Here is a 25,570-nt window from a genome sequence, read left to right on the forward strand (position 1 = left end):
GTTTTGGCAGATGAGAAAATAAGAAGAAACCTAAAGATAGGGGAATTTTAAGAAGTAACAGACAGATACATGTCATCGATGTCTAAACTGGGCTAGGGGATTTATTAGCCAGTGGCCATGGAATTCAACAGCCACCCAGGAATGGAGACATGGGGTAAAATAACTTTTGGATTAACTCAGTATGACATTTCCAGTGTTCTTATGGCTAAGCTCATAGAAATACATTTAGCTGATTAAAAAAAAGTGAACTCTGGAAATAATGCAAACATAAAGCAAGACAAAGTATCTGAACCATGATTAGAATGGAAAGAATAAGAGAAATAATACTTATTGCTATTGTTTTCATTATTTATTTATTTAAATACAATTTATTTAGCATCTACTCCATACCAGATACTTTATAATTCTTTCACAATAATCCTACAAGATAACAATTACTATTCCCAAATAAGAAATGTAATGTTTTAATACACATGTAAGTTAATAAATAACTTAGCCTAGACCCCTAACTTGGAATTAATTCTAAGTTTTTAGACTCCAAAGATTCAGTCTTCCACTGCATCATCAGAATTATCTTGCATGAATAAAAAAGTAATCTTTCTACCATTTGTCAAGATAGCTATTAGAACATTGTCGTAGTTACCATGCTTAGATAAAAAAACAAAACAAAAAACAGAAACTGGAAAAGGTCCAGAGCAAAGCTAAAGCATGAGCAGTAAGGGTGAAATGGTAAATTATAAAGTACATTGGAATAGAGTTGCTTAACTCAGGGAACACTAACCCAACATCAGATGATTTTCATGAAGGATGATCACCTTTAGGTTTCTATATCCATGGAAAATTGAGGGAGAGAAAGGTAAATTCAGAGAAGAGACACTGTAAGGGAGAGGAGGTCTTTTAAAAAGTTCTAGCTGGCAAGTGGCTAAAGGCTGTCACATCAGGAGGTTAAATTAAGTAAAACCTGATCTTAATAGGAAATACTAGAGGATGACAAGGTAGCGTGTAAAAATAGACACAAATTATTTTCCTTCCTTTATCTTTGTGCTTACAATTTGACAGTACACATCCTTCCGTGAAGATACAAAGTCTATTTCCTTACCCTTTGAATCTGGGTTATCTATTCAATTTACTTAGGCCTATGGGATAGTAGGACACACAACTCAGCAGAGGTTTGAAAAGCATTTGTGAGCTGGAGGAGAACCAAGTTGGCCGATTGTCAGATATATGACTGAGGTTATCCTAACTCATCTAACTCTGGAACACTCCACCAGTTGACCACAGATGCAAGAGAGAACCTGGCAGAGAAGAGCTGAGTAGGAGGAGACTAGAATAACCACCAATATGACCCGCAGAATTGTGAGTAAATCCACGGCGTTTGTTTGAAGCCACTGTGTTTTAGGATGGTTTGTTATACAGCTGAAGCTACTAAAATCAAGCGGCAAAAAAACCAAAACGACAAGCTAAATAAATGCTATGTGTATTTCAAAGAGTGGCTAATTAGTTGTGTGGCCTGAGAGGTTTTGTCCTCTCCCTCCTGAAGACAGAAAACTGTGGAATAAATGCTTACGCATTTGTAATATAATACATTGGTAAACGTATAAGCATTTATTCCAGTTCCATTTGCTTGGGAACTAAAATGTCCTTACAGATTATAGTCCAATCGGGTCAATGTACATACAAGGAAGATAAAACCAAGAGGGGGGACGTGACTCTCCCAAGGTCACAATGTGTTCCTGACCAAATCAGGGCTGCTGGTCAGGTCCTCCAATCCCCAGCGCTGGTCATTTTACTTACTAACCTTTTTGAAATCTTAAGCAGCCTTGAGATTCTATGACTCTGTGACTCTATGGTTCTATAATTCCAAAACAAAGCACAACAATGCCAGTGCTCCGCACAGCCTGGGTACAGGAAAAGAACATGGTCTAGGCTGAAGTACCAACTAAATCAGTCTCTTTCACTTCAAAATATCAACTACACCATCATGGATTCAAGCACAGCACACAATCCCGTGTTTCTGGTATTTCCTCCAGAGATCCCAGTTCCTGAATTTCAGTCAACAAACGTTTCAGCCAGGGCCTATGCAACTCAAAGTCCCTTTCAAAAGTTACTTGCTACAAAAATGAAAATTTTGGGAGTAAGTATGACTTCCCCAATGTACTTTCTATTGAGGGTGGGGGAAGGACAGGGAAAATATCTGGTGGCACATGTTTTAAGCTAGGAGCTAATTCCAACTTTTACTTCTAATCAATACAGAAAGTGTGAATCACATTTCTATATCATTTATGAGTGAGATTCTGTGGAGGAAAAAAATACAAGACGAATAAGCCAAGGTCCCTGGGCTCCTGAAGGTCACAGTCTTAGAACTGACCATCTTTAAGATTTTTCAAGTCAAGTTTAGAGAAAAGAAAGGAAAAGAAAATCAAGTAGAAATCAATAGGCCAGATTCTATAACCTGTGTTATTGCATTATACAGTTTCATATTTTCCTAGTCAAAAATCAGAACTCACAGTTTGACATAATATGGGGCTTTTGCAGAATATCCTTTTAATATCATAACTGCTCATCTCTCTATCCATCCATCTATCTATTCCATAAATATTAATTTTCTTTTACTTACCAATCCTTCTTTAAGAAAATGTGGGGGTCCAGATACAGGATAAATGTTTTCAAAGATATGGGCTGTAATGTAATTTGGAGAACTAATTGCCAAAAATCCCTACTTAGACTTTATAATGTAGGCAATTAGTTTTCAATATGTAAAATTATTAAAACTATGTAAGGAGGCTTACAAAATATTTACCAAGTCCCTAGGCCTTATTCCAGAACTAATGAATCGAACTTCTGAAGGAGTAGGCAGCTAGGTAATCTGTATTTTTAAAACCCTTCCTTGAGTGAATCTTATGAGCAGCAGATTTGGGACTATTTTTCAAACAATACTGAGAAGAATAATTGGATTGGAGTTGTGTTCTGGAATGTTACTTTAGAATAGAGAAAAATATTGGTACAGAAAGGCAAGTTAAAAAACAATTTTAGTAATTCAGATAAATGAATAGCGGCTGTTGAGGTGAACTTACTCCCATAACTCCCAGTGCAAGAGAAGAATTTGCCTCTATAATATTGAGGGCGTTGAGAAGTACAGAAGAATGTGCTTACTGTGGAAGCTCATTTGAAAGAAGAGGAGAGGAGAGAAGGGGAAGGGAGGGTACGACTGACCTCTTATTAACCAATCTCTTCTTGGAAACTCATCAAATGCAGATGGAGAAATACATAGATGGAAGAAAAGCTCTACATGCATATCTACATATGGGAGAGACTTAGGGTTTATGAAGTAAGTGTCCCAGACACCTGGCCACAACAGCAAAAATTGGGGAGTAGGTAGGGGCATCAAACATTTATGATCTTGCAAGTAGAGATAACAGGAAAGCTTGGCTACTTTTTGACTGTTAGGATCAAGGGACATTAGAAGGACTGAAGATGACCCTAAAACTTCAAGCCTAACAAGAAGATGGAGCCAACAATAGAGATGGATAAGGCAAAAAGAAGATTTAAGTTTAAAGGGTGAAAATTGAGCTTGCTTTTGGACATGTTGAATATAAGGTGTTAGTGGGACATCAAGCAGGGATGTTTGACAAGAGCTAAAAAGATGGGTTGGACTTGATGAAAATACTATCATTTAGGACTCACCTACTTAAAAGTGATCGTTTTTATGGCAGCAAATGAGATTACTCAGACCAAGAATGTAGATGGAGAAGACAAGAGGGCAGAGCACACAGACTCACATGTTGCAGACCTGCCACTCTCTATGACATTCTCATGAGTCTTCACTAGCATTTGTCGAGCCACTGCCTGGTAGCGTAGTTGCATCACAAGTGTGCAGCTTGGAGAAAAGAAATAATCAGAAGAGATGGGGAGTGCTCTGGGCATGGGAGTGTGACAATATGTCAACAGGCCCAGAGGATTGGTCATCTTAAGGAAGGTTTTCTGATAGACCACTTCTGCATGAGTCCAGGCTGGTACAGGGATTTAGAATTGTGCTTCTTAAACTTTCACATGTGTATGCTAATGAACTGCAGAGCTTCTTAAGACACAGATTCCTAGCCTCACTTGGAGATTCTATTCAGTAAGTATGGGCTAGAGTCTGATAGTCTACATATGTAGCTCCTAGGTGATCCAGATGCTGCCAGTCCATAGACCACATTTTCAGGAGCACTGATATAGGTCATTTGACCTATTACCAAATAGTATATACAGAGATTAAGAAAATACCTGGGAGCATCATAAAGGGACTTCTACTATCCTTACTCACAAAAGACAGTAATTGCCAAGTCCTGTTAACCAAGAGAAGGTCTTCTAAACAGAAGTAAACTCACCTCTTTGCTTTTTTCTCACATGACTTTTTCCTCTGTTTACAGACTACCCAGATCCTGTTGGGAATTATGAACTTTTCTTTTGGAGTTGTCTTCCTTTTCACCTTGATAAAACCATACCCAAGGTTTCCCTTTATATTTATTTCAGGATATCCATTCTGGAGCTCTGTTTTGGTGAGTATAGTCAACCAAGTTCAGTTTGAAGCCATGCCAATCAGGATGTTAGGGAATTCTTAGTTATGAAATAAGCCAGATCAAGTTGTATTATATGCTTTGAAAAGCGCAAAAAAAAATTAACCTTGTTGAAATTAGTTCTCTATTAATCAGAGTTACTGATATTATATAATTGGGTAGAATATAATTGAAGTTCCTTTAGGAATATTCCTCCGGGTCTTGAAGTCGTTTGTTTATCCATTCATTTATTCAAAATTAGTTACTATCTATTATAAGCCAGGCACATAGAGCAAAGAAATGAGAACTCAAAGGCTGGTAATCCATGAGCCTGTCCTTCAAAGGGCCCTCAGTCTAGCAATAGAGAAAACATGCAAACAGGTCATTTCAAGGCAGTGTAGTAAATATCACAGAGGTGCAGGAAGTACTTATGTAAGCAGAGATGAAGGAGCACTTTATTCTTTAGAGAAGTGGAGAAGCGGGAGGGCTTCTTGGCTGTACCTTTTGAGCTTCACTAAGGCATTTATTTAATCACATTCAATAAACATTAATTTAGTACCTAATATAGTGCCAGAAAATGGCTGGAGGTGCATGGATTCAGAAAATAGACAGTCCCTGGTCTCAAGGTCTCAGTTGAGTGAAGAGTCAGATAATTACCACAGGGTGTGATGAGAGACGATAGGGGACACAGAGTCTGCCCCTCCAGGAAAGGCACCCACAAAATGGAGGGGCATTGCTCAGAAACATTTCTCGCTTCCTAGAGTTCTAAAGGATAAGTGGCTAATCAGGCAAGAGCACACAGAGTAAGGGAGCAGGGGATGCCTGGGTGTAGAGGTAGGGATGTTTTATTGCACGACAAGGGACAAGAATGAGCAAAAGGCTGAAGGTGGGGGAGAGCATTTCCATTCTGTGAAATGCAGGAGTTCAGCACAAGGACTGGAGGATGGAGGGAAGCTGGAGAAATATCCACAAAGGAACTAGAAATTTAAACACAATGTGCTGTAATCAGATTTGGAATTTCCTCTAGATAATGATGCTACCACATTTGATTCCCCTCCATGCAGAATCTTGGGACTTTTTCTTAAATTACCAGCATATTAACTGCAACTTCACCTTACGTTCCCATCCAAGAGAACATATTAGATTGCAATAAAATGGAATCGGATCTTACTGATTGTAAACTGATTTGGCCCTGGTGTGTCATGATATCAAAGCTTGAGTCCATGATAGCTATAAAAGGAAGATGGATGAGAAAACTATAGCGCAATAAGGTTTTTAAAAATCTCCTGTTTAAATAAATAGTAAGGGCTAAAGCAAATTTCCAGTCAAGTGTTTTGTCCACTATTCATGTGTTGACAGTCATACAAGGCAACTCATCCTACTCCCTGACCTGAGGATTGTGTGAACTTGGTTGGAGGGCATGTAAAAGACATTCATAGAGGTCTATTCTGTGAGAACTCCTTAACATCAGCTAAACACATCCTTCATTAAGGTTTTTTTTTTAACAGTTCATTAATTCTGGAGCCTTCCTAATTGCGATAAAAAGAAAAACCACAGAAACTCTGGTGAGTTATTTTTCTACGTTAATTAAAAATTTATAACTTTAAAATAATTCATTCTAGCTTTAAAAATGAGTTTGGAGAATCATTAGCCCACCCTAATTCCACCAGCTGTCAAGTACTGATACCAGTCGATGGCATTTGCTTCCTGTCTCCATAGAATCATAAACCATTAGTGTCAGAAGAGTGTTTTCTAGGTCATCCCATTTAATTATTTTATATATGAAGACACTGGTTCATAGAATAGTTAAACAACGTGTCCAAGTTCTGCAGCCATTTAATGATAGAATGGGTCTCAGCATTTGAGCTAGTCACTCATTCTTCCTTTTTGTGGGTATTTTTGATGCCTACTGCATACCAGACACTTTGGCAGTCTCACATAAAAGGCACACTGTAGACAACTGAATTAAACATATGCAGAATCTTGAAATAAATAATACAGTGCTAATAAATGCAAAACTGTAACTTGCAGAAAAATTATAAGTAGAATATCTTTACTCAAAGAGTCAGAGACATGAGCTTATGAACTAATAAGACAACAAATGTTTTTCAGCAAAGAACATCTGTAAGTTTTAGGAAGAAATAAAAAGGCAGAGAAATGCAATGTTTAAACACAAGAGTCTTAAAACAAAAATGTTGACCATAAATTTTACCAGAGCATCAAAATGTAATGCAACACAACTACCCCTAAGTACCTCCTCAGTGCTGTGTGTACCGTGCCCCCACCACCCCAGTTGAATGGGAATTAACTTAGCTACACAATGTGGGGAATGGAAAGGTTATTAAAAGTTCAGTGGATCCCCTCATTCTGTAGATGAGGGCCTGAAACTCAAAGAAATCAAGTGGCTTGCATATGATCACATAGCTGCTTCTTGGCATTGTGATGCTATGGCTATAATCCTCTCTCTATTCTTCACACCTATTGCTTTGCTTATAGCACAGGCTGGCCCTGAGTCATTGTGTCATGTTTTTATTCTATTGCAGGTGGCAGTGAGCCGAATAATGAATTCACTTAGCGCCCTGGGAGCAACAACTGGAATCACTCTCCTTGTATTTGGTTACACTCTAGATAAAGACTACATTTGTGGCTATTCCTCAGATGTCACTCAGTGCGATGCTATTACCATCCTATTCATTGTAAGTATGTTGCATTTTTAGAGTGAGGAGTAAATAATTTAATCAAAAAGATTTATGAGCACCCCATCAGGGCCATCCCGATAATGTTGTAGATATACACGTATTTTCTTTTATTCACAAACATTTATGAAATCCTTAATATTTGATAGACATTATTCCAGGCATTGTGAAATAGAAAAATAAACACATTATAACTCCCACCTTTAGAAATTCATACATGAGTAGAAGAGATAAAACATGCACCCAGATGAGTTTAATATAAATACAAAGATAAAGTGATACACTAAAAGAAAAAATGCAGGTATAGCAATATGGTTGGTCACAGTTCATAGTCCTAGACATAACTTAGAATCCCAGGTAGAATTTTTTTATGGTTTTTGATTTGGTTTTAATATTTAGGCTGGACTTCTGATAAATATTGGAAACAGGTACTTATTTATGATAGGTAAAGATTGAAAACAGGCATTTATTTATGCTCTTTCTAAAATACCACTAAAATTTGTGTAAATAATGTAAAAGGTATGGATCCACATGGTGAGAAAAAGTCAACAAGATACATCAAACATTGCTGAGGAAACTGAAAACGAACTACCTAAGGAAAAGGGAGTTCTGATAGAAGCAAGATATTTCATATAGAAGATTCTAAAAAATATTGAGCATTTGAATGCACCAGGACCACAGAAAGCAGAAGTGAAGAGCAGAAAATAGAGAGATTGGTTCTGCTAATGGTGAATTGGGCTATTAGGATCAACCTTTCTCTGAAAACAAAGAAAAATGCTACATTAAAGAATGAAACAAAACAGAAACCATTTTAAAGGCATTAAAAAGCTGGAAAGTCAGCTGGAACTATAAGATCGATTTTAGAGGAAATCCTGCAACCTTAAATTTATATCAATGAAATGTTAAAGAGCACCAAAGCTGCCTCGAGGCCTCTGTCAAAGTTGCCCATTTGGAACCTGAGTCCCAGCCCATGTAGAGTGAAAAAGAAAGAAGTCAAGGCTCAGAGTCCACTCACAGCAGGAAGACTGAGAAGAGAAATTTTCCACGTAGAATTAAGTCCATGGTAGGCTACTACACTCTTCAAGTGAGAAAACAAAGACATACAAAGTACCCTTCCCCGTAACAGCAGAGAGAATTGCTGAACAAAGCAAAAAAAGAAAAATTACTCAAGAAATTGTGGCCACCGACCAAACCCGCTGACAACCTCCTCCTATCTCTCACCAAGTTTAACCTTTGGTCAGCATAAACTGGGTGAACCAAGAATGCTCAAGGCCTGAATTTGGTCTCAGCATCTGGTGCCCCTAGTAGCTGACAAAACAAAAACCAAATTCTATCTAGAAGAACATCCAATAGTCTCAAGGAACTCCTACCAAATTTTCCAGTGAAAATTACCAACAAGAACTCATAACAGGCAAAACAGGAAATAAGATAACATGAATGACAACTAATAAAAACAAAATACAGCAGAAATAAAACCACACAGACTTCCAATACTGGAAGAGATTTTAAAACCATAATGTCTACTATGTTTTAAGAAATAAATGATAAATTTTAAAATATCTGCAGAAAATAGGAAATGATAAAAAGTAAAGTAGATTTTTTAAATGAATATAGAGTATATATCTTAAATTAAAAATTCAATATATGTATTTGATATATATGATACTGTATTTTACATAGATAAGAATAAATCCTATTTCATGGAGAAAAGTAAAACAAAAAAGAAGTATAAAACATACAGTGAAAAGATCTAACAGAAACTGTATTAGAATTATAGACAGAGTGTAGACAATAAGAAAGAGTTAATGGTGGTGAGAGATTTTTAGAACCAATGAAAAGCATTAGCCATATATCCAAGAGGCCCAGTGAATCCCATACACCTTGACACATTATAACAAAAATATAGAAAACAAAGACAAAGAAAACTTAAAGCAACCAGTGAAAAAAGGCAGATTATTTTCAAAAAATAAGCAATTAGAATTAGAGTTACCTTGGAGGAAATAACTATAAAAATATATAAGGGAAGCCTCCACAATGTTGGTTTATCCTTATGTACAAAACAATCTAAGCTCAAACTATTTTGGCATTTTATACTTCAGACACATATGATCTTCACAGATTCATATAGTTCACAAATAAAATTGCTGTTCTAGCTTACAAAAACTGACCACTCCCTACCTGGATCAATTTTTATTACCTACATCCCTTGAGATCCTCCAAATTCCCTTTGCCACCTCTCCCCCAGGGTGACTGAGATGTCAAGTATTACTCAAATCCCATTTCTTCTGAGCAGTGAGAGGCCTGAAAAACAGTTACCCCCAAGAATAATTCTTTCAAGAGACAACAGATCCTGGGAATAGCCACGAATCATGTTCTCTCTCTGTTTTTATTCTCCAGGCAAGAAAGTTACAGAAAAAGAACAAAGGTGGTTACAAAAAGTACAGTAAGGTATTCATCATGGCAACAATCATTAAGCTTAGCTATACCAAGGACATCTGCCCATAGAGCCAACAATTTTGCTGTGTTACAATTCTTTATCTATAACAGACACTTTAGCCTGAGGAAAGTTTTCTGTCTTTCCCAAGCTTAACACTTCTATGTGCGATTCTAAAAAGTTAGGCCCTGTGAAATACATTTGCTTATAAATGTTAGTGTATTCCACATATCCCCCTTTTTTTATTTTTATTTTTTTAAATAAAAAGTAAAAGCTATACATTAAGTTTGCACCATTAAGACAAAAACATTTTATTAAAGCAAAGTTAGTATCATTTTAGCATGGCAAGACCTTTTAATTTATCCCAGGTGGAGACTGATGATGTTGCCATCTCTCAGGACTGTTGCATTAGCATCATTCCTGGTGGTGTGAATCAGGGTGTTATTGCCAGTTGGTGAAACACCAAGATGGGGTTCTGTACCATGTAATAGTTGATTTTGAGTCCAAGGAGCTTGTTGGTGTTCACCCATCCAGGACACCGCTGCTTCCAAAGCATCTAATCTTTGTAAAATTTCTTGATCAATTACAAATGTTTTGTTTAGGAACAGGATGTCTCATCCAAGTCATAAGCACCCCCTTTAAGGCCGTGAAACTTTAGAGAACTGCTTTTGTAGACAAGATATTATTTCCCCCTTTACGATCAAAACATTCCTCATAAAAGCATTGATGATCAATTTTCTCATTGAAAAGGTTTCATTTTTCTTTGCTTCAGTCCCTCAGTGCTGGGAAGGCTCATTCCCAGGTTGTCATGTACCACATTTGGGGGAAGGTTGAAACAGCAAGATGAAACAGCAGTTCTGCCAAATTAGGGCAACATGAAGAGGGGTCAGGAACTTAGAAGAGACATGCTATTTTATAACCAAAGTTTTAAATTATATCCTGTTATAAAGAGAGAATTGATTTTTATTGAACTTATGAAAATAGCCACATTGCCATAATAATCATAAAGATACTTAAAGTTTTTAAGTTGGGGGGAGGTCAAATAGGGAGAAAACAAATGCTTTTATCTCTGTTTTAAATTATATTTTACCAAACTGTTGTGAGTTATAGATAGTTTTCTTAAATCTGGAAAACAAGACATTAATGAGCGATGTTTCAAAATAAAAACTGTAAAAACCTATAATTCTTTTTAATCAGTTCTTTAGTTTTATGTAATTAACTTTTGCTGTTTTGACCTTGGTGAGTAATTTCACAGACCCATCAGTTTCTTCATCAGAATTTTGGAAATTCAGTTCAATGGTATGAACTCAAAGTTTGTTGGAAAACTGGACCTGTCAGTTTTTTCATGAAATTTTTGAAGACATAACATTTTAAAATTATAATTGAACCAAGATTATGACCAGTAGCATTTATATCAAGACATAGATTTCCAAGAACCTTACAAAATTTTGGAACACATATTAATAACATCTTAGTATAACAAAAGAAGGTCAAACATTATTTTTTGTTTTGACAATGTTTTTCATAGAGTCTAACTTATCAAATAAGCCAATTGCTTTTGATGCATCTCTTATATATCGTTTGAGAAGCTCCAGGGCCTTGGGAACCTCCCAAAGTTAGCTCAAATCTGAGTTTTCTGAATTTGGTTTTGGAAAGTTAGTCAAATAGCAAAGGCTTAAAACACTCACAAATCATTACAAAATTAAAACCGAAGTGACAAAGGATTTTAAAGGCAGAGAGCACAAGAAATTATCATGATAAAACATGAAAAAAGTTTCCCAAGCCAGTTATATAAAAGATAAGGAAACTGTTTATAATTTTTTATTAAGAGCAGTTAAGTGTTTTCAGGAAATCTGGTTGTTTTAATGTAGGAGAGCAAACGTTAACCCTGTATAGAATATTTTTGATATTAATTTTTAGAAAAATTAATACATAATTTGCTTTCAAATCCAGTCGATCCTTCTACTGTAAAACCTATTTAACAAACTTACCCACACAAACCATTATCATGACTTAGTCAGACATTCGATGACATGCTTTAGACTTTTCATTTTGTCCTATACTTCCTACTTTTTAAATAGCCAGTCATTTTACACTGTACCAGATGCCTTCTCACATAAAAAATATTTTCTTTCCCTTAGCCTTTCTATCCACAACTACATCTCCATATCCATAGCTTTCTTCATATCTCTTTTTCTACATACTGATTCCTTTCTTACCAACAATACTAAATTAGTCTCAATTACCTAAAAATTTCATAATTAAAGATCATTTTGTTATAGGTTAGTTTCATAAAATAAAATCCTCTAGCAAAGACTAATATAATCCTGCTTCATTAGTAAACAAAGCACAAGCTAACAACGAGGCATGTGCAGGGCTTTGGAAGAAACCCAGCAGTCAGTTCTTTTATAGATTTTAGTCCTTAAACAAAAATTAAACAAGTATCAAACATACCACAAAATGTGTTGACCTAAAGACAAATTTAAACAGAAGGTTTAAAACAAATTTTGAAAATATATCTATATTTATTTTATCAAAACTTTTAGAAAATTATACTCATGTGAACTTGAAAAGTATACTTATTTATTTAATGAGCACACATTAATTATAAGCCAATTTGGTACCATTCAGACATTACCAACACATACATAGACATGAACACATGAACATGTAGACATAAACAGACAGATAAAATAGAACATTCACTAGTATAAAAGGACAGTCAGATTTAAATTATTTTCTTTTTTAAAAAAATGTCAAAATTTATCTGAGAGGCCTCACCCTGTTTTAGAGAAAATAAGGTAATAAAAAAGCTTGATTTTAGTTTAGTATTTTTGTTTTTTAAATGGGTTACTGAGCTTAAGGCTGAGCTAAAGAGCAAACAGAGATAAAGCCATTGACTTTTGGAGTTTCAAGAAAAAGGCAGAAGACCCAAAAAGAGGTCCAGTTGGTGCCAGGGCTGTGTTTCTCATAAAGCCTCAGAGTCCCTGGCCGAAAAGAGAAGCACATGCGGTTAAGAAAAAGAAAATATGCTCAAACAAAACCAACATTGCAAAGAAATATTAACTTCTGTTACTTTAGTTTGTCCAATTTAAAGTTCTTTCAATCACCGGCAAAGATTAAGTTTTATCCTTTTTCAGTGACACAAACATGTCTTTGTTTTTTGTCAAGGTCTAGAGTAGGTCTCAGCATGACTTGACATATATTCCAAACTCTTAGCAAAGGCAGAAAGACAAAGTTTTATAACACGTTTAACAGTTTCTCCTGCTTGGGCAGTAGCATGAATAAGACCAGAGTAAGTATCAATAATAACATGTAAATATTTAAGGCATCCAAAAGGGGCATTAATTTTTCTTAAATCATGTAACGATCTCCATTTTCCTGATTCATTTGGAATGCAAAATATAGGAGTTTTCCAAAAACTATGCGATGGCTCTCAATGTCCCAATTGTAACTGTGGTCTGACAAGTAAAGTAGCTTGATTTAATTTCTCCCCTTTAAGAGGCCACTGCTCCACCCAAACTGGAGGACCAGGAATCCATTGTAGTTTGAGTTTTGGGAGTGTAGCAGTGGCCATCATAATAAATTTGAAAGAGATGTCCCAATATAAACATCCCATTGAGTAAGGAGGTTTCGGCCCCATAAAGTTCGAGGGAGGTCTAGAACATAAGGCATGATGGAGGCAGTTTGCCCCTCAGGGCCGGTACATAATAAAGGATTTTTACTTTAACAAGGGGATTTGGACCCACCTAGTCCAGTAAGTGTAACTGGCAAAGTAGTTATTTTCCGTAATGGGTTCCAATCTTTTTTTTGCAATTATAGTCACATCAGCCCCCAAATCCACCAATCCTGTAATTGGCTTTTGTTCAACAGATAATGTTAACAGTGGCAGAACATTATTTAATTTTTGTATCCAAAAAGCATCAGGAGAAGCAGGAGATTGAGGTTCAGCTTTCGTTTCAGGAAACAAAGAGGACAAGAGAACAAGTTGAGCTATTTGAGTCCCTTTAGGAATTACATAATATACTAAACTAGTTATAATAACATGAATTGGTCCCTTACTATTAGGTGGAATTAGGTCTGGAAAAATTTGGATACCAATTATAGAGTATTTTGGATTGCCCAGTATAATACCAGGGGCATTGAAAGGTAAAGGACTGGAGAAACTTGTTGTCCCTGACTTTAATTGTCCTGCTTCATCTAAAATAACATCTTCTGTTAAGGTCAAATCGACATTTGTCTGATACTTTATTCAAAGTCTAGGGGAGGAAAATTGTCCTGGGCAGGACTCCAGGTTTGATCCTGAGTATTGAGAATTTGACTCCCCCTAGTTTATTGAGGTGCGGGAGTTAGCACCTCCCTTTCCTGTTTCCCGAAATGGGATTGCCTTCTATATCAAATTTAGATCTGCAGTCATTTGACCAATGAAACCCTTTCTACATTTAGGACATTTTTGTTTTGGTCTAGTTTGTTTTATTTTCTCTTGTTTGCAATCCTTTGGAAAATGACTTTCCTTTCCACATTTAAAACATGTTTTAGGTTGGAGAGCTGCAGCGAGAACTTGGGCTTTATAGGTTTCAGTTCCCACATTTTGGCAAGCTCTGATCATATCAGAAAGTGGGACTTTTATTTTTCATTGGAAGAAGGACCTTTTGACAGTCTTCGTTAGCATTGTCAAAAGCCAACTGTAGTGACAGTACCTGGGCTGCCTGAGCATTATCAATTTGTCTAGTTATGGCATCTTGAAGACAATTAATAAAATCTATATAAGGCTCAGTGGGACCTTGTCTAACAGTAGTGAAAGATTTAGTGGGAGTGTTTGTTTCAGGAATTTTGTTCCAAGCCTTTACGGCTGCGCAAGTTGTTTGGTCAAGCACTTGCTGAGGAAGTAAAGCCTGTACCTGAGGTGTTATAAAATCCCCTTCTCCAAGCAACATATTCATGTCAATTTGAACATTGTTCTGCACATTCTCTATAACAGTAGCATGCAAAGCCTCCTGAAATTCTTGTAGCCATACGGTATATTGAACAGTTGTTAAAAGTTTTTCCACGTGTTTTCCAATCCCAAGGGGTCATATTATACCCATGAGCAACTGATTCTAAGTATCCCTTAGTAAAAGTACTATGTGAGCCCTTTTCTGTTGTGCTCTTTTTAAATCTTTCAAACAAGGAGAATGGGAGGTTTTCATGTCTGGACTGAGTCCCAATTCTTATGACAGGAAAGATATGACGAGTATCAATTCCCAGGCTGTGTCCTTCTTTAAGACAGTGCCCCATTAAGGGAGCAAATGAAATGTTTGCCTCTAAAGGTGGGGATGGAGGAGGAGGAGGTGAGGGCTGTTTTTCCTCCTCTTTAGTGACATAGACAGGTTTTTGTTCTTTGTTAGGATCCTGAATAGATCTTAAAGCAAAACGACCTAAGTTCCAAACCATTAAATGAGAAGCTTTAACAGGCCCTATTTTTAAACAGCAACCAATTCATTCCCAATCCTCAATATCAAGACTTCCATCCTTGGAATAGCAAGGACAATGTTGTCTAATAACTACTAACAGTTTCCCAAGCTGCCGTGTAGTTACTTTAAAGCCGGCTGCTTTAAGGAGACAGTGGAGCTGTAATTTATGTTGAGTCTCCTCCTTAGATAAGGGAGTTCCCATATTTTAAAAGTGAAAGAGAGTAACAAAACTTTTGGGCTGAAAAGATCTGACTTGACCTGCTGTGAGCATGGATCGCTAATCGAGAGCCATCCGTGATTCCCTTACTGGAATGCATCTCCCTTGCCGGGATTCCCTTGCTGGGATGCACAGATATAAATGTTGGACATCCTTTTCCTTTCAAAGGCTTGGCAGGTTGGTCTCCGATCCGTGGAGTCATAAATTCCTCACTCAGGGCACCATTTGTCACCTCTCTACCAGGGTGACTATGTTGCAAAGGATTGCTCAAAGCCCATTTCTTCTGAGCAGTGAGAGACCTGAAAAATGGTTACCCTCAGGAATAATTCTTTCAAAAAAAGAAAGATCCTGGGAATAGCTACGAATCATGTTCTCTCTCCATTTTTATTCTCTGGGCAAGAAAGTTACAGAAAAGGAACATAGATGGTTACAAAAAGTATAGTAAGATATTCATCATGGCAACAATCATTAGGTTTGGCTGCACCAAGGACATCTGCCCTTAGAGCCAGCAATTTTGCTGTGTTACAATTCTTTATCTAGAACAGAGAATTTAGCCCAGGGAAGATTTTCTGTCTTTCCCAAGCTTAACACCTCTATGTGCAATTCTAAAAAGTTAGGCCCTGTGAAATACATTTGCTTATGAATGTTAGTATACTCCACACCCTTCTCTAAGTTCACCTTTTTGAGACACTACTGAGACTTGAAGCTTGGAAAATTTTAATAAACTAAGTTTGAATGATCAACAGTTTTCCCTGCAAGTCCTTATGTGAGGGTTTCTACAGGAAAAGACATATTAATGTCGAAGTTTTTCACATATTTTTTAAACTTTTTTTTAAATTGAAGAGTAAGTGTAGAACTTTATGACTTTTCATATACAATGCATCTGTATATCAAATTACTGTTTTTCCCTCTTTCTATACTGCAGTCTTGGGGATAAAGTCACTGTGTGCAACCAAAATTTAATGAATAGCGAGGCTTTAATTTCTTAAGTGTAGAGTATCTACATAAATTATTTGAAATTATTTTAAACAGGAGATTTGTCTACTCTCTCCCACTTATTTATTTATTCATTCAATCATGCATTTATATCAGTATGGACTTTTATGGGTATTTATTTAATACTCTGAGTCATAATCCGATACTATTATATTTAGTTTGCAAACTGTTCAAGTTTCAGCCTTTGGGAACTCTTTCAGTTGACTCCTGTGATCCTTTTACACACCCCTATGTTGGGTATTTATTTTAACAATTCTGTAGTTTCTGGCACTAAAAGATTCTCCGGGCTCTTCTTGTATATTTCCTACCCAGGCCTAGAATCCACCATTTCTTGGAGGATCCCTGTTTCCTTTTGTTGGAGAATGGTTTTAAAAACCAAGGCAAGGGCACTAGGCATGTTTGCTGCTACTAAGGTGTCATTGTTTCTCAGGCCCTCTCAGCTGACAGAGCAAGCAGATATGAGTGTGTACTATCCCATGTTATACATATATATATATATATACAGACAGTGAATCCATCACTGTTTGTATTAGGCTGTGCATGAGTCCATAATGATGTCTCCAACATAATCCATTACCACAGGATCATTTTACCTCTCCCATGGTTATCTTCAGTAACTTCCCATGCCAACAATGAGAAACCTATTACCACCCTGCATCCATTTATTTAATTTTTCAATTACATTATGCACATGTATAGTGGTGTAAGAATTGTTAATGGATACCTCCATGGGAAACAACTTTATCAACTGAAAACAGTGCTCCTGAACAGTTGCTTTTGCATTTATTCTTACAGACTCCATTCATTTCTGGCATAACTCTGGTAATCACCTTCCTCCTCAACCCTCTTCAGTGAGTTTATTTCAAATAGTTGTGATACAATTAGATTACTTTGTCACCATCTACTTTACATTCTTGGATCTCCAGATCACCTAAAAGATTTTTTTAAATGTGCATATGTTAAGGTTCACTCTTTCTAAACCAAAAGGTCATTTTGGTGAAGCCAATTTATCTTTTTGGGGGTTTTTTGTTTGTTTGTTTTAATTTGTGCCTTTGGTGCTGTATCTAAGAAACCATTGCCTAACCCAAGGTCATAAAGATGTAGTCCTATGTTTTACTCTAAATTTTTTATTGTTTTAGCTCTTACATTTAGCTATATGATTCTTTCTGAGTTAATTTTTGCATATGGTGGGAGAAAAAGGTACAACTTCATTCTTTTGCATGTTTTTCTAAGCACTGTTTTTTGAAAATATTTTTAACCTATTTTATTTCCATGGCGCATTTTGAAAATCAATTAAGCATAAATGTAAGTGCTTATTTCTGGAGTCTAAATTCTAGTCTGTCAGTCTATATGTTTGTCTTTGTGTCAGAGCATACTGCCTTGATTACTGTAGCTTTTTGACAGGTTTTGAAAATGGGGAGCACAACATACTTACCTGGCAGGGGAGATACCATGATCATGAAAATGGGGAGCACAAGTCCTGCAACTTTCTTCTTCTTTTTCAGGATTGTTTTTGCCATTGTCGGTCCTTGCATTTTCATATGAATTTTAGACTGATCCTGTCGATTTCTGCCCCCCTCCAAAAAAAGCCAGATGGAAATTTTACAGAGATTACATTGAATTTGTAGGCCAGTATGAGGAGTATTGGCATCTTAACATATTAAGTTGTTTGATCCATGAACCTGGGATATCTCTTCATTTACTTAGTTCTTTAATTTCTTTCAACAATGATTTATACTTTTCAGTACAAAAGGCTTGCAAATCTTTTGTTAAACTTACTCCTAAGTATTTTATTGTTTTTGATGCTATTATACATGGAATTGTGTTCTTAATTTTATTTTTGGAATATTCATTGCTAGTATATAGAAATACAGTTGATTTCTTTGTATTGAGATGGTGCCCTGCAATTTAGCTTTCACTTGTCAGTTCTAACAGTTTGTAGAGGATTCCTTAGGATTTTCAGATCATACTACCTGAAAATAAATATAGTTTTACTACTTCCTTCCCATGCTGGATGCTTTTATTTCTTTTTCTTGCTTAATTTCCCTGGCTAGACAATCCAGCACAATGTTGAATGGAAGTTGCAACAGCAGACACCCTTGTCTTGTTCCTAAATTTAGAGGGAAAGTGTCTAGTCTTTCACTATTAAGTATGATGTCAGCTGAGGGTTTGTATAGACAGACTTTAAGAGGTTGAGAAAGTTCTTTTCTATTCCTAGTTTGTTGAGTGTTTTTATCATAAATGCTGAATTCAGTCAAATGCTTTTTCTGCATCTATCAAGGTGATCATGCAGTTTTGGTCTTGAATTCTATTGATATAATGTATTTACATTCATTGATTTTCTTATCTTAAATAAACCTTACATTCCTGGGATAAATCCCAATTGGTTTAGTGTATAATTCTTTTTACATTGCTACATTCAGTTTGATAGTATTAGAATTTTTGCATCTGTATTCATAAGGGATATTGGTCTGTAGTTAAGTCATCTTTTCTTCTGATATCATTGTCTGGTTTTTGTGTTTGGTTAATACTGGCCTTATAGAATAATTGAGAAGTATTGCTTCCTCATACTTTTGGGAGATTTTGTGAAGTAATGATATTAAATCTTCTATAAACATTTTGTAGAATTCACCAGTGAAGCCATCTGGGCCTGGGTTTTTCTTTGTGGGAAGTTTTAAATTACTTGTTATAGGTATATTCAGATTTTTCTATTCTTCTTGAGTCAGTTTTATATTTAGTAGTTTGTGTTTTTCTAGGAGTTTGATTGTCCCTTATTGTCAACATGAGTGAATGAAGAAATATGAAAATATTGTCAAGGAGTACTGTCATGGCAGTACCATGTTAGCAGGGTTTCCTATCAATATTCTAGAACCTTGAACTAACAGAGAGGGGATAAAATAGCCAAAAGGATAAGCACATCACAATCAATGGCATCTGACATTTTTGAGGACAGTACGTTTTTGTTTCAATAGTCTTGAGTGGAAGTAGTCTAGTTGCTAATTCTGAGGAACTTTGGCTTCCATCTATTAGCTATTCCATCTTTTTGACCATCTGCTTCTGGAAAGTTTCTAGATGACTACAGCTTAAGGTCTACAATAAGTGTGGTGATGGTGGTGGTTTTAGTAACACCTATTTAACAAGGCTCAAGTGTAGTCTTTCTCTGATAATGTTTCCAAAATAACCAATTTCCTGATTAATACCATGAAGAATGATTAGATTGCTGGCAAAGGAAGGTGATACATGCATGTTAGTAGAAAACAATAATGAATTTATTATATTAATTAGTGTTATCAGAATGAGAGGGAGTAAAATCATGCATTGAGATATAACACAGAATTAATTTCAGAGGATTTAGTCAATGATGAGTAAAAAAGAACATATTAGAGATAGTGAGGTCCCTGGAAGAGCCACCCTTGCTTGCTGACACAAGAAATCAGCAGCCCCTGATAGGTGGAATGTGTGAAAACGAATCTCTCCTAAAGCCAATTTCTTATACATAGGCAAGACTGAAGAAAGTTCTTATAAGTGTTTAATAAATAGCCCAAGATAGTTTGTCTTCGAATGGATATCGGTCTAAGAGACTTTTACTCATTAGTCCTCGTGGCTGGCCAAGAACACAGAATTATAAAACCTATACATGACTCCTGCCCTATGAATGTTTTCTTACAGTATAGATGCACAAAAATATAAGTAAAAGACACGTAGGCAGAAAGGATGGTTACTGGTAAAGCTTTGGCTGAACTTCACTGAGGAAAAAAAGAAAACAAGAACAAATCTTAGGAAATGATGAAAAACCCCTGGGAGACTTTATTCCTAGGACAAAAAAAAAAAAAAAAACCCTGCTCAATGGAAAGTGCTAGACCACCCACATCAACACAGACATGCAAATCCTGACAGGAAAGCTCAAGTGGCTTGAGTAAAATAGGCACTAAATGAGTCAAAGGACTGGAACTGTAATGTTGACGAGTACTGGCTACACTTCATTATGGCAGCCGGAGCAGACCAATACATCCTGGCTCCAGGACTGTCAAGCACCTACTCAAAGACCAGTAGGGAGATTTATGACAGTTAAAGCTGAGTTTATTAAATGTGCTAAGCAAGGGAGAGCATAGAGTCTCAGTCTCAAGAGGGTACTTGTAGGTGTCATCAGCTGCAGTGAGTCACAGGAAGGTTTTAGGGAAGAGTAACCACAGGCTGGGCAGGAACTGGTTAGAGTTTACAAACTAGAGTATTTGCAGGCACAGTCTTATTTTGGGAAAGCATAAAGTCACATGAATTACTGTTAAAACAGTTTCTCTGTGGTCTTATCTTGAAAATATGGCTCTGGAAATCCTTGTATTAAAAACTGGAAGTTAGATATTTAGTCTCTCATGTCACGCTTGGGTGCACCTTATCAATTTGCTGAGTGTTTTTAAAATCTTGGTTTCTATTTCATTTCTCAGTTCTCAGTAATCTTAACTATCACTAAAACGAAGACTTTGAAAATTACAAAAAGTATAAAGAAGAAGCAACTTTTCAAAACTGACTTTTCAAAATCAACAAAAGTCAGAAGATAGTAGAATATCTTCAATGTGCTGAAAAAGTAACTGCCAACTAATTACCTATCATTACCCATTAAAATACCTTACAAGAATGCAGGTGAAATGAAGAACTTCAGATACAAAAATTGAGCCACCTCCTGTAGACCAACATAGGCATAACAGGAGGAATGAAGGATAAACTCTAAATAGAAAGAAAATAAGACAAGAATGTAATAAGAATGTAATAAATACGTGAATAAACATAAGTGAATTTTGCTTGTGTAAAGCAATAATAACAGAATACACTGGGATTAAAAAATAAAGAAGTATTTAAAATACCAGACAACATTAACGTATAAGTAGAGAAGGGAGAAAATGGTGTTTTTGCTATTTGCGTTTGCTGAGAGCCTTAGTCTCACCTGAAAAGAGGGCAAAGGGTTTATGAGATTTAGACTTTGATAAATTAAGTATGTTTTAATGCATAAGGCAGCATCAAAAGTAAGAAACTAGACCTAATAGACATATTTAGTCTACTATACTCAGCAACAACAGAATACACATTTCTGTAGCTAATACTAACAAAAAATAAGCACATGATGCAGAAATAATACGATTCCAGATTAATACTGAAGGTTGAAGGCATACAGTTTATGTTCTATGCAATAAAACCTTACACAATTATAAAAAATAATTTCAAAAACCCCTCTGTGGTTATATATCAAGAAGTATACTTCAGAGAAGCAAAATCATAATAGAAATCTAATGTTTTGGAATAAAAGATCAAAAACTTGTGGGGAGAAAGTAAAGCAATACTTTTAAGGCAAGCCATAGCCACGAAAAGGAGATACAGTCTTGTGCCACATAACAGCATTTTGGTCAACAACGGTCCACATATACCACGGTGGTCCCATAAGATTACAATGGAGCTGAAATATTCCAGTCACCTAGTGATATCATAACTGTGGTAATGTTATGATGCAATGAACTAATTATACAGGAGCAACAGGGCTGTACTATACAGGCTAGGTGTGTTGAAGGCTGTACCATCTAGGTCTGTGTAAGTATACTCCATGATGTTCGCACAATGACAAAATCGCCTGACACATTTCTCAGAATATATCCCCATCATTAAGCTATGCATGACTGTATTTTTTTTGAAGAATGTCTTTACTTTCTAGTACCACAAAATGTTCCAGGATTATCTCGTATATATCCAGTTGTTAAGTGACACATGACTGTGCTATAAAATATGAAAATTTAGAAAATAATGGTCCAAGGGCCGACCCCGTGGCTCACTCATGAGAGTGCGGTGCTGGGAGCGCCAAGGCCACGGGTTCGGATCCTGTATAGGGATGGCCGGTGCGCTCACTGGCTGAGCGCAGTGCGGGCGACACCAAGCCAAGGGTTATGATCCCCTTACCAGTCACAAAAAAAAAAGAAAAGAAAGAAAAGAATGGTCCAAGCATTAATCTCAGTGAGTTGGGAAAAGAACAAAAAATAAACCCAAAGAAAGTGGAATAAAGAAAACAATATACAAAGATAAGAGCAGAAATTAGTAAACAAACAAACCAAAAAAATCATGCACATGCTAGAAAAGATCAAAATAGCAAACAATTGGTTCTTTGAAAATGTTAATAAAATTCACAAATCAGTTTTTTCCCACTTCTCGTTATGGCAAAGTAATTTAAATCAGAATATCTCCTTAAGTAAAAACCACTTTAAAAGCTGATTGGTGTTTAAAAACATACCCAGCAATTTGAATACAGATGAAAGAAACCATAGCAGCTAGAACTTGAAGAGCAAGGATCAGGTAAAGAATTGTATGCACTGAAGTAAACCCAAAATTTGAAAACAAACAAACAAAACAAAAGAAAACAAAAAAAAGCAGCAAAAGAAACAAGCAAATTAAAACCACCTCAAAGACACTATGAAGAAATTAACATTAATTTATTAAATTAACACATATTTACTTATGTTCTCAAATGGCTAGAAGAGAGGCACTCAAATGTTCTCATCACAAAGAAATGATACATTTTTGCAATGATGAATATGCAAAGTACCCTGATTTGATTATGACACATTGTACACATGCATTGAAATATAATTCTGTACTCCATAAATATGTGCAATCAAGATATTTCACTTAAAATAAACTCCTTTAAAAAAAAAAAAAAAAGAAGGTGGAAAAGCAAGGCACAGACTAGGAAAAAAATTTCCTGGTGCATAAGGACCCACATTCAGAATATATTAAGTACTCCTGAAAAACCAACAATAAAAAGGCAAAAAATTTAAACCTAGTCAGGCTTGAACAAGAACTTCACAAAGAAAGATAAACAAATGGCTAGGGAACATGTAAAAATGTGCTCAACGTTATTATTCGTCAGATAAATGAAAATCAAAATCACAATAAGATGCCACTGTATGCACACTAGAATAATTTTAATTAAAGGGACTAGAATGTGAAACAACCGGAACACTTGTATGTTTTTGGTGGGAGTGTAAAACGATTCCACTGCCTTGGAAGACGATGTGGCAGTTTTTAGCAAAGTTAAGCATATACCTATTTTATGTCTCGCAATATATACAAGAATGTTCATGACAGCTCTACTCATCATAGTCAAAACTGGAAGCAATTCAAATGTCTATCAACAGCAGGGTGGCTAAACCGAGATTATTCAAATAATAGAATACTGATCTCAGCAATAAAGCAGCAACCTATTCATGGAACAATATGGATAAATTTCAGTCCATTATATTGAACAAATAAGTTCAGATACAAAAATGAACAGGCAAATTTAATAAATTATGTTAGAAATCAGAAGAGTGGTTGCCTCTAGATGGAGTGGGAGGATTAACGGAGAAGGGACACGAGAACTTACTGGGGTGATGGAAATGTGCTATATCTTGACCTAGAAAGCAAAAAAATAAAATAAAATATACTTCTTTACATATAAACTTTGGTATGGCAAAAAAAAAAAAAAAAAAAAACAGGAAAAAATTTTATTTTTAGATTTTATTTTTAAATTTATTTTATTTTTTAAGCAGATAACAGTGAAATTTAAATATCTTAATACACAGAAGGCATATAACTAACAAGAAATAGTCAAAAACACAACAAAATTAAATAAGGAATAGACAAAGCATATGAGGAGGGAAATTACAAAAACAGCAACTCTAATGGCTACACGTATTCACAGAGCAAGGCTCAAATTCACTAGCTGTCAGGGAAATGACAATTAAATTCACAATAGACTAATATTTACATTCATTAGACTGGCAAATATTAAACGTTATTCCACGACTGTCAGGGACATGGTGAAGAGGATGCAATAGAAATGTGACATGTTACTACCATTTTGGAAAGCAAGGAGATGAAATTCCTTTTAACCTGTGTATCTATATCTACAGCAATCAAACCACCTATATATAAGCATATGTGAACAAGAATGCTATTGCAACATTGCTCAGAAGTGTAGAACAAACAAACAAAAACCACAGGGGGGAAAAAAAAGGAGGAGGAAATAAATTAGTTCCTGTCACCAAAGAATAAACAAATTATGGCAAACGACACCATAAAATATAATGTGGCCGTTAAAAACCAGGTGGCTCTAAAATAAATAATTATCCAACCTATAGTTAAAACATGGTAGACAAATATGGCTGTAGAACATTCAGAATGTTAACCACATTAACTATTGCAACTTAAATATAAAGTAGAGCTCTCAGAAGATTACAAACCTTAACTGGCACAGTGCTAGTGTCCAGCCTCTGGGCACTATACATACAAGGTGTGTATCATTATTTGTACTCTTAGTTAAGGAAATACAAAACATCTTAAAGGTCTTTTGCAGTGATAAAAAGAACACAAGACATTATCTTAGTCAATGCTTCTTTTTATGTCTTTTTCTGCAGGCTCCTCTTTTTGTAGGCTTCTTGATTTCTTTTCTTCCTTTTTTTCTTTCCTTTTCTATTTTTGCTTATATCTTTTCCTGTTTTTTTTTTTTTAATCTTCTTTTTCCTTCATTCTTAAACAGACCACTTTTTTGATATGTATTTCTTTATATTTTATATATTTATGCAATGGGGTATTTCCTATACATGAATACAGTTTAGAAAATGTATTATTTTGTATGACTTTCTCTAAGAAAATCATATACTATGCTATGCCAAAATATATGTATATTCGCATGATCTTGCACTAATCAGATTTCTAAACATGAGATACACTTTAGAGATGTGGGTAGCTTTTATTACCTGGGCATTGCTAGCTTATTGTAATCAGAAAAATCATTACCATGTTAACACCATAAATCTTCATTTTTTTTCCTTCTTCTGTTACAGGGAATTTTGATTATGTTGATGGTCTTCAGCATTATTGAATTACTCATTTCTCTGTCTTTCTCAGTCTTTGGATCCCACTCAGATGACTGTAATTGTGAGGAATGGGGCGAATAGCACCATGAGAATAAAGATGTGTTATAATACTATTTAGAGGTGAATTCTGCTTGTGAGGAAAAGCCAAAAAGAACATAAAATCTTAAGGCTGGAAATTCTTTGCAGAAAAGGGGAGTGACTCAAGAGACAAGGATCTAAGGACATTTTGGTTTTGTTTGTTTTTTAAATTTTTATTTTAATTTTATTTTTTATTTTTTATTACACATACATGTGAGGTACAATGTTGATTTTCAATAATTGTGTAGAATGTGTGGTGGTTAG

General features: G+C 35.6%; 1 protein-coding gene across 1 annotated transcript; it reads left to right on the forward strand.

The window, feature by feature from the left end:
- Window positions 1–1,981: 1,981 nt before the first annotated feature.
- On the forward strand, window positions 1,982–25,309 carry MS4A5 (membrane spanning 4-domains A5). Its single transcript, XM_063095147.1, has 5 exons — window positions 1,982–2,134; window positions 4,413–4,541; window positions 6,047–6,103; window positions 7,082–7,234; window positions 25,196–25,309. The coding sequence occupies exons 1-5, from the start codon at window positions 1,982–1,984 to the stop codon at window positions 25,307–25,309; spliced, it is 606 nt and encodes a 201-aa protein (XP_062951217.1).
- Window positions 25,310–25,570: the final 261 nt, after the last annotated feature.

The sequence above is a fragment of the Cynocephalus volans genome, chromosome 4 (genome assembly GCF_027409185.1).
Source record: "Cynocephalus volans isolate mCynVol1 chromosome 4, mCynVol1.pri, whole genome shotgun sequence".
NCBI lineage: Eukaryota > Metazoa > Chordata > Mammalia > Dermoptera > Cynocephalidae > Cynocephalus > Cynocephalus volans.

Bases quoted from the DNA above. Each gene is read 5' to 3' on its own strand.
- MS4A5 (XM_063095147.1), top strand. From the start codon at position 1,982: ATGGATTCAAGCACAGCACACAATCCCGTGTTTCTGGTATTTCCTCCA. The intron at 4,542-6,046 runs GTGAGTATAGTC...TTTTTTTAACAG, and splicing joins CATTCTGGAGCTCTGTTTTG to TTCATTAATTCTGGAGCCTT. The intron at 7,235-25,195 runs GTAAGTATGTTG...CTTCTGTTACAG, and splicing joins CTATTACCATCCTATTCATT to GGAATTTTGATTATGTTGAT.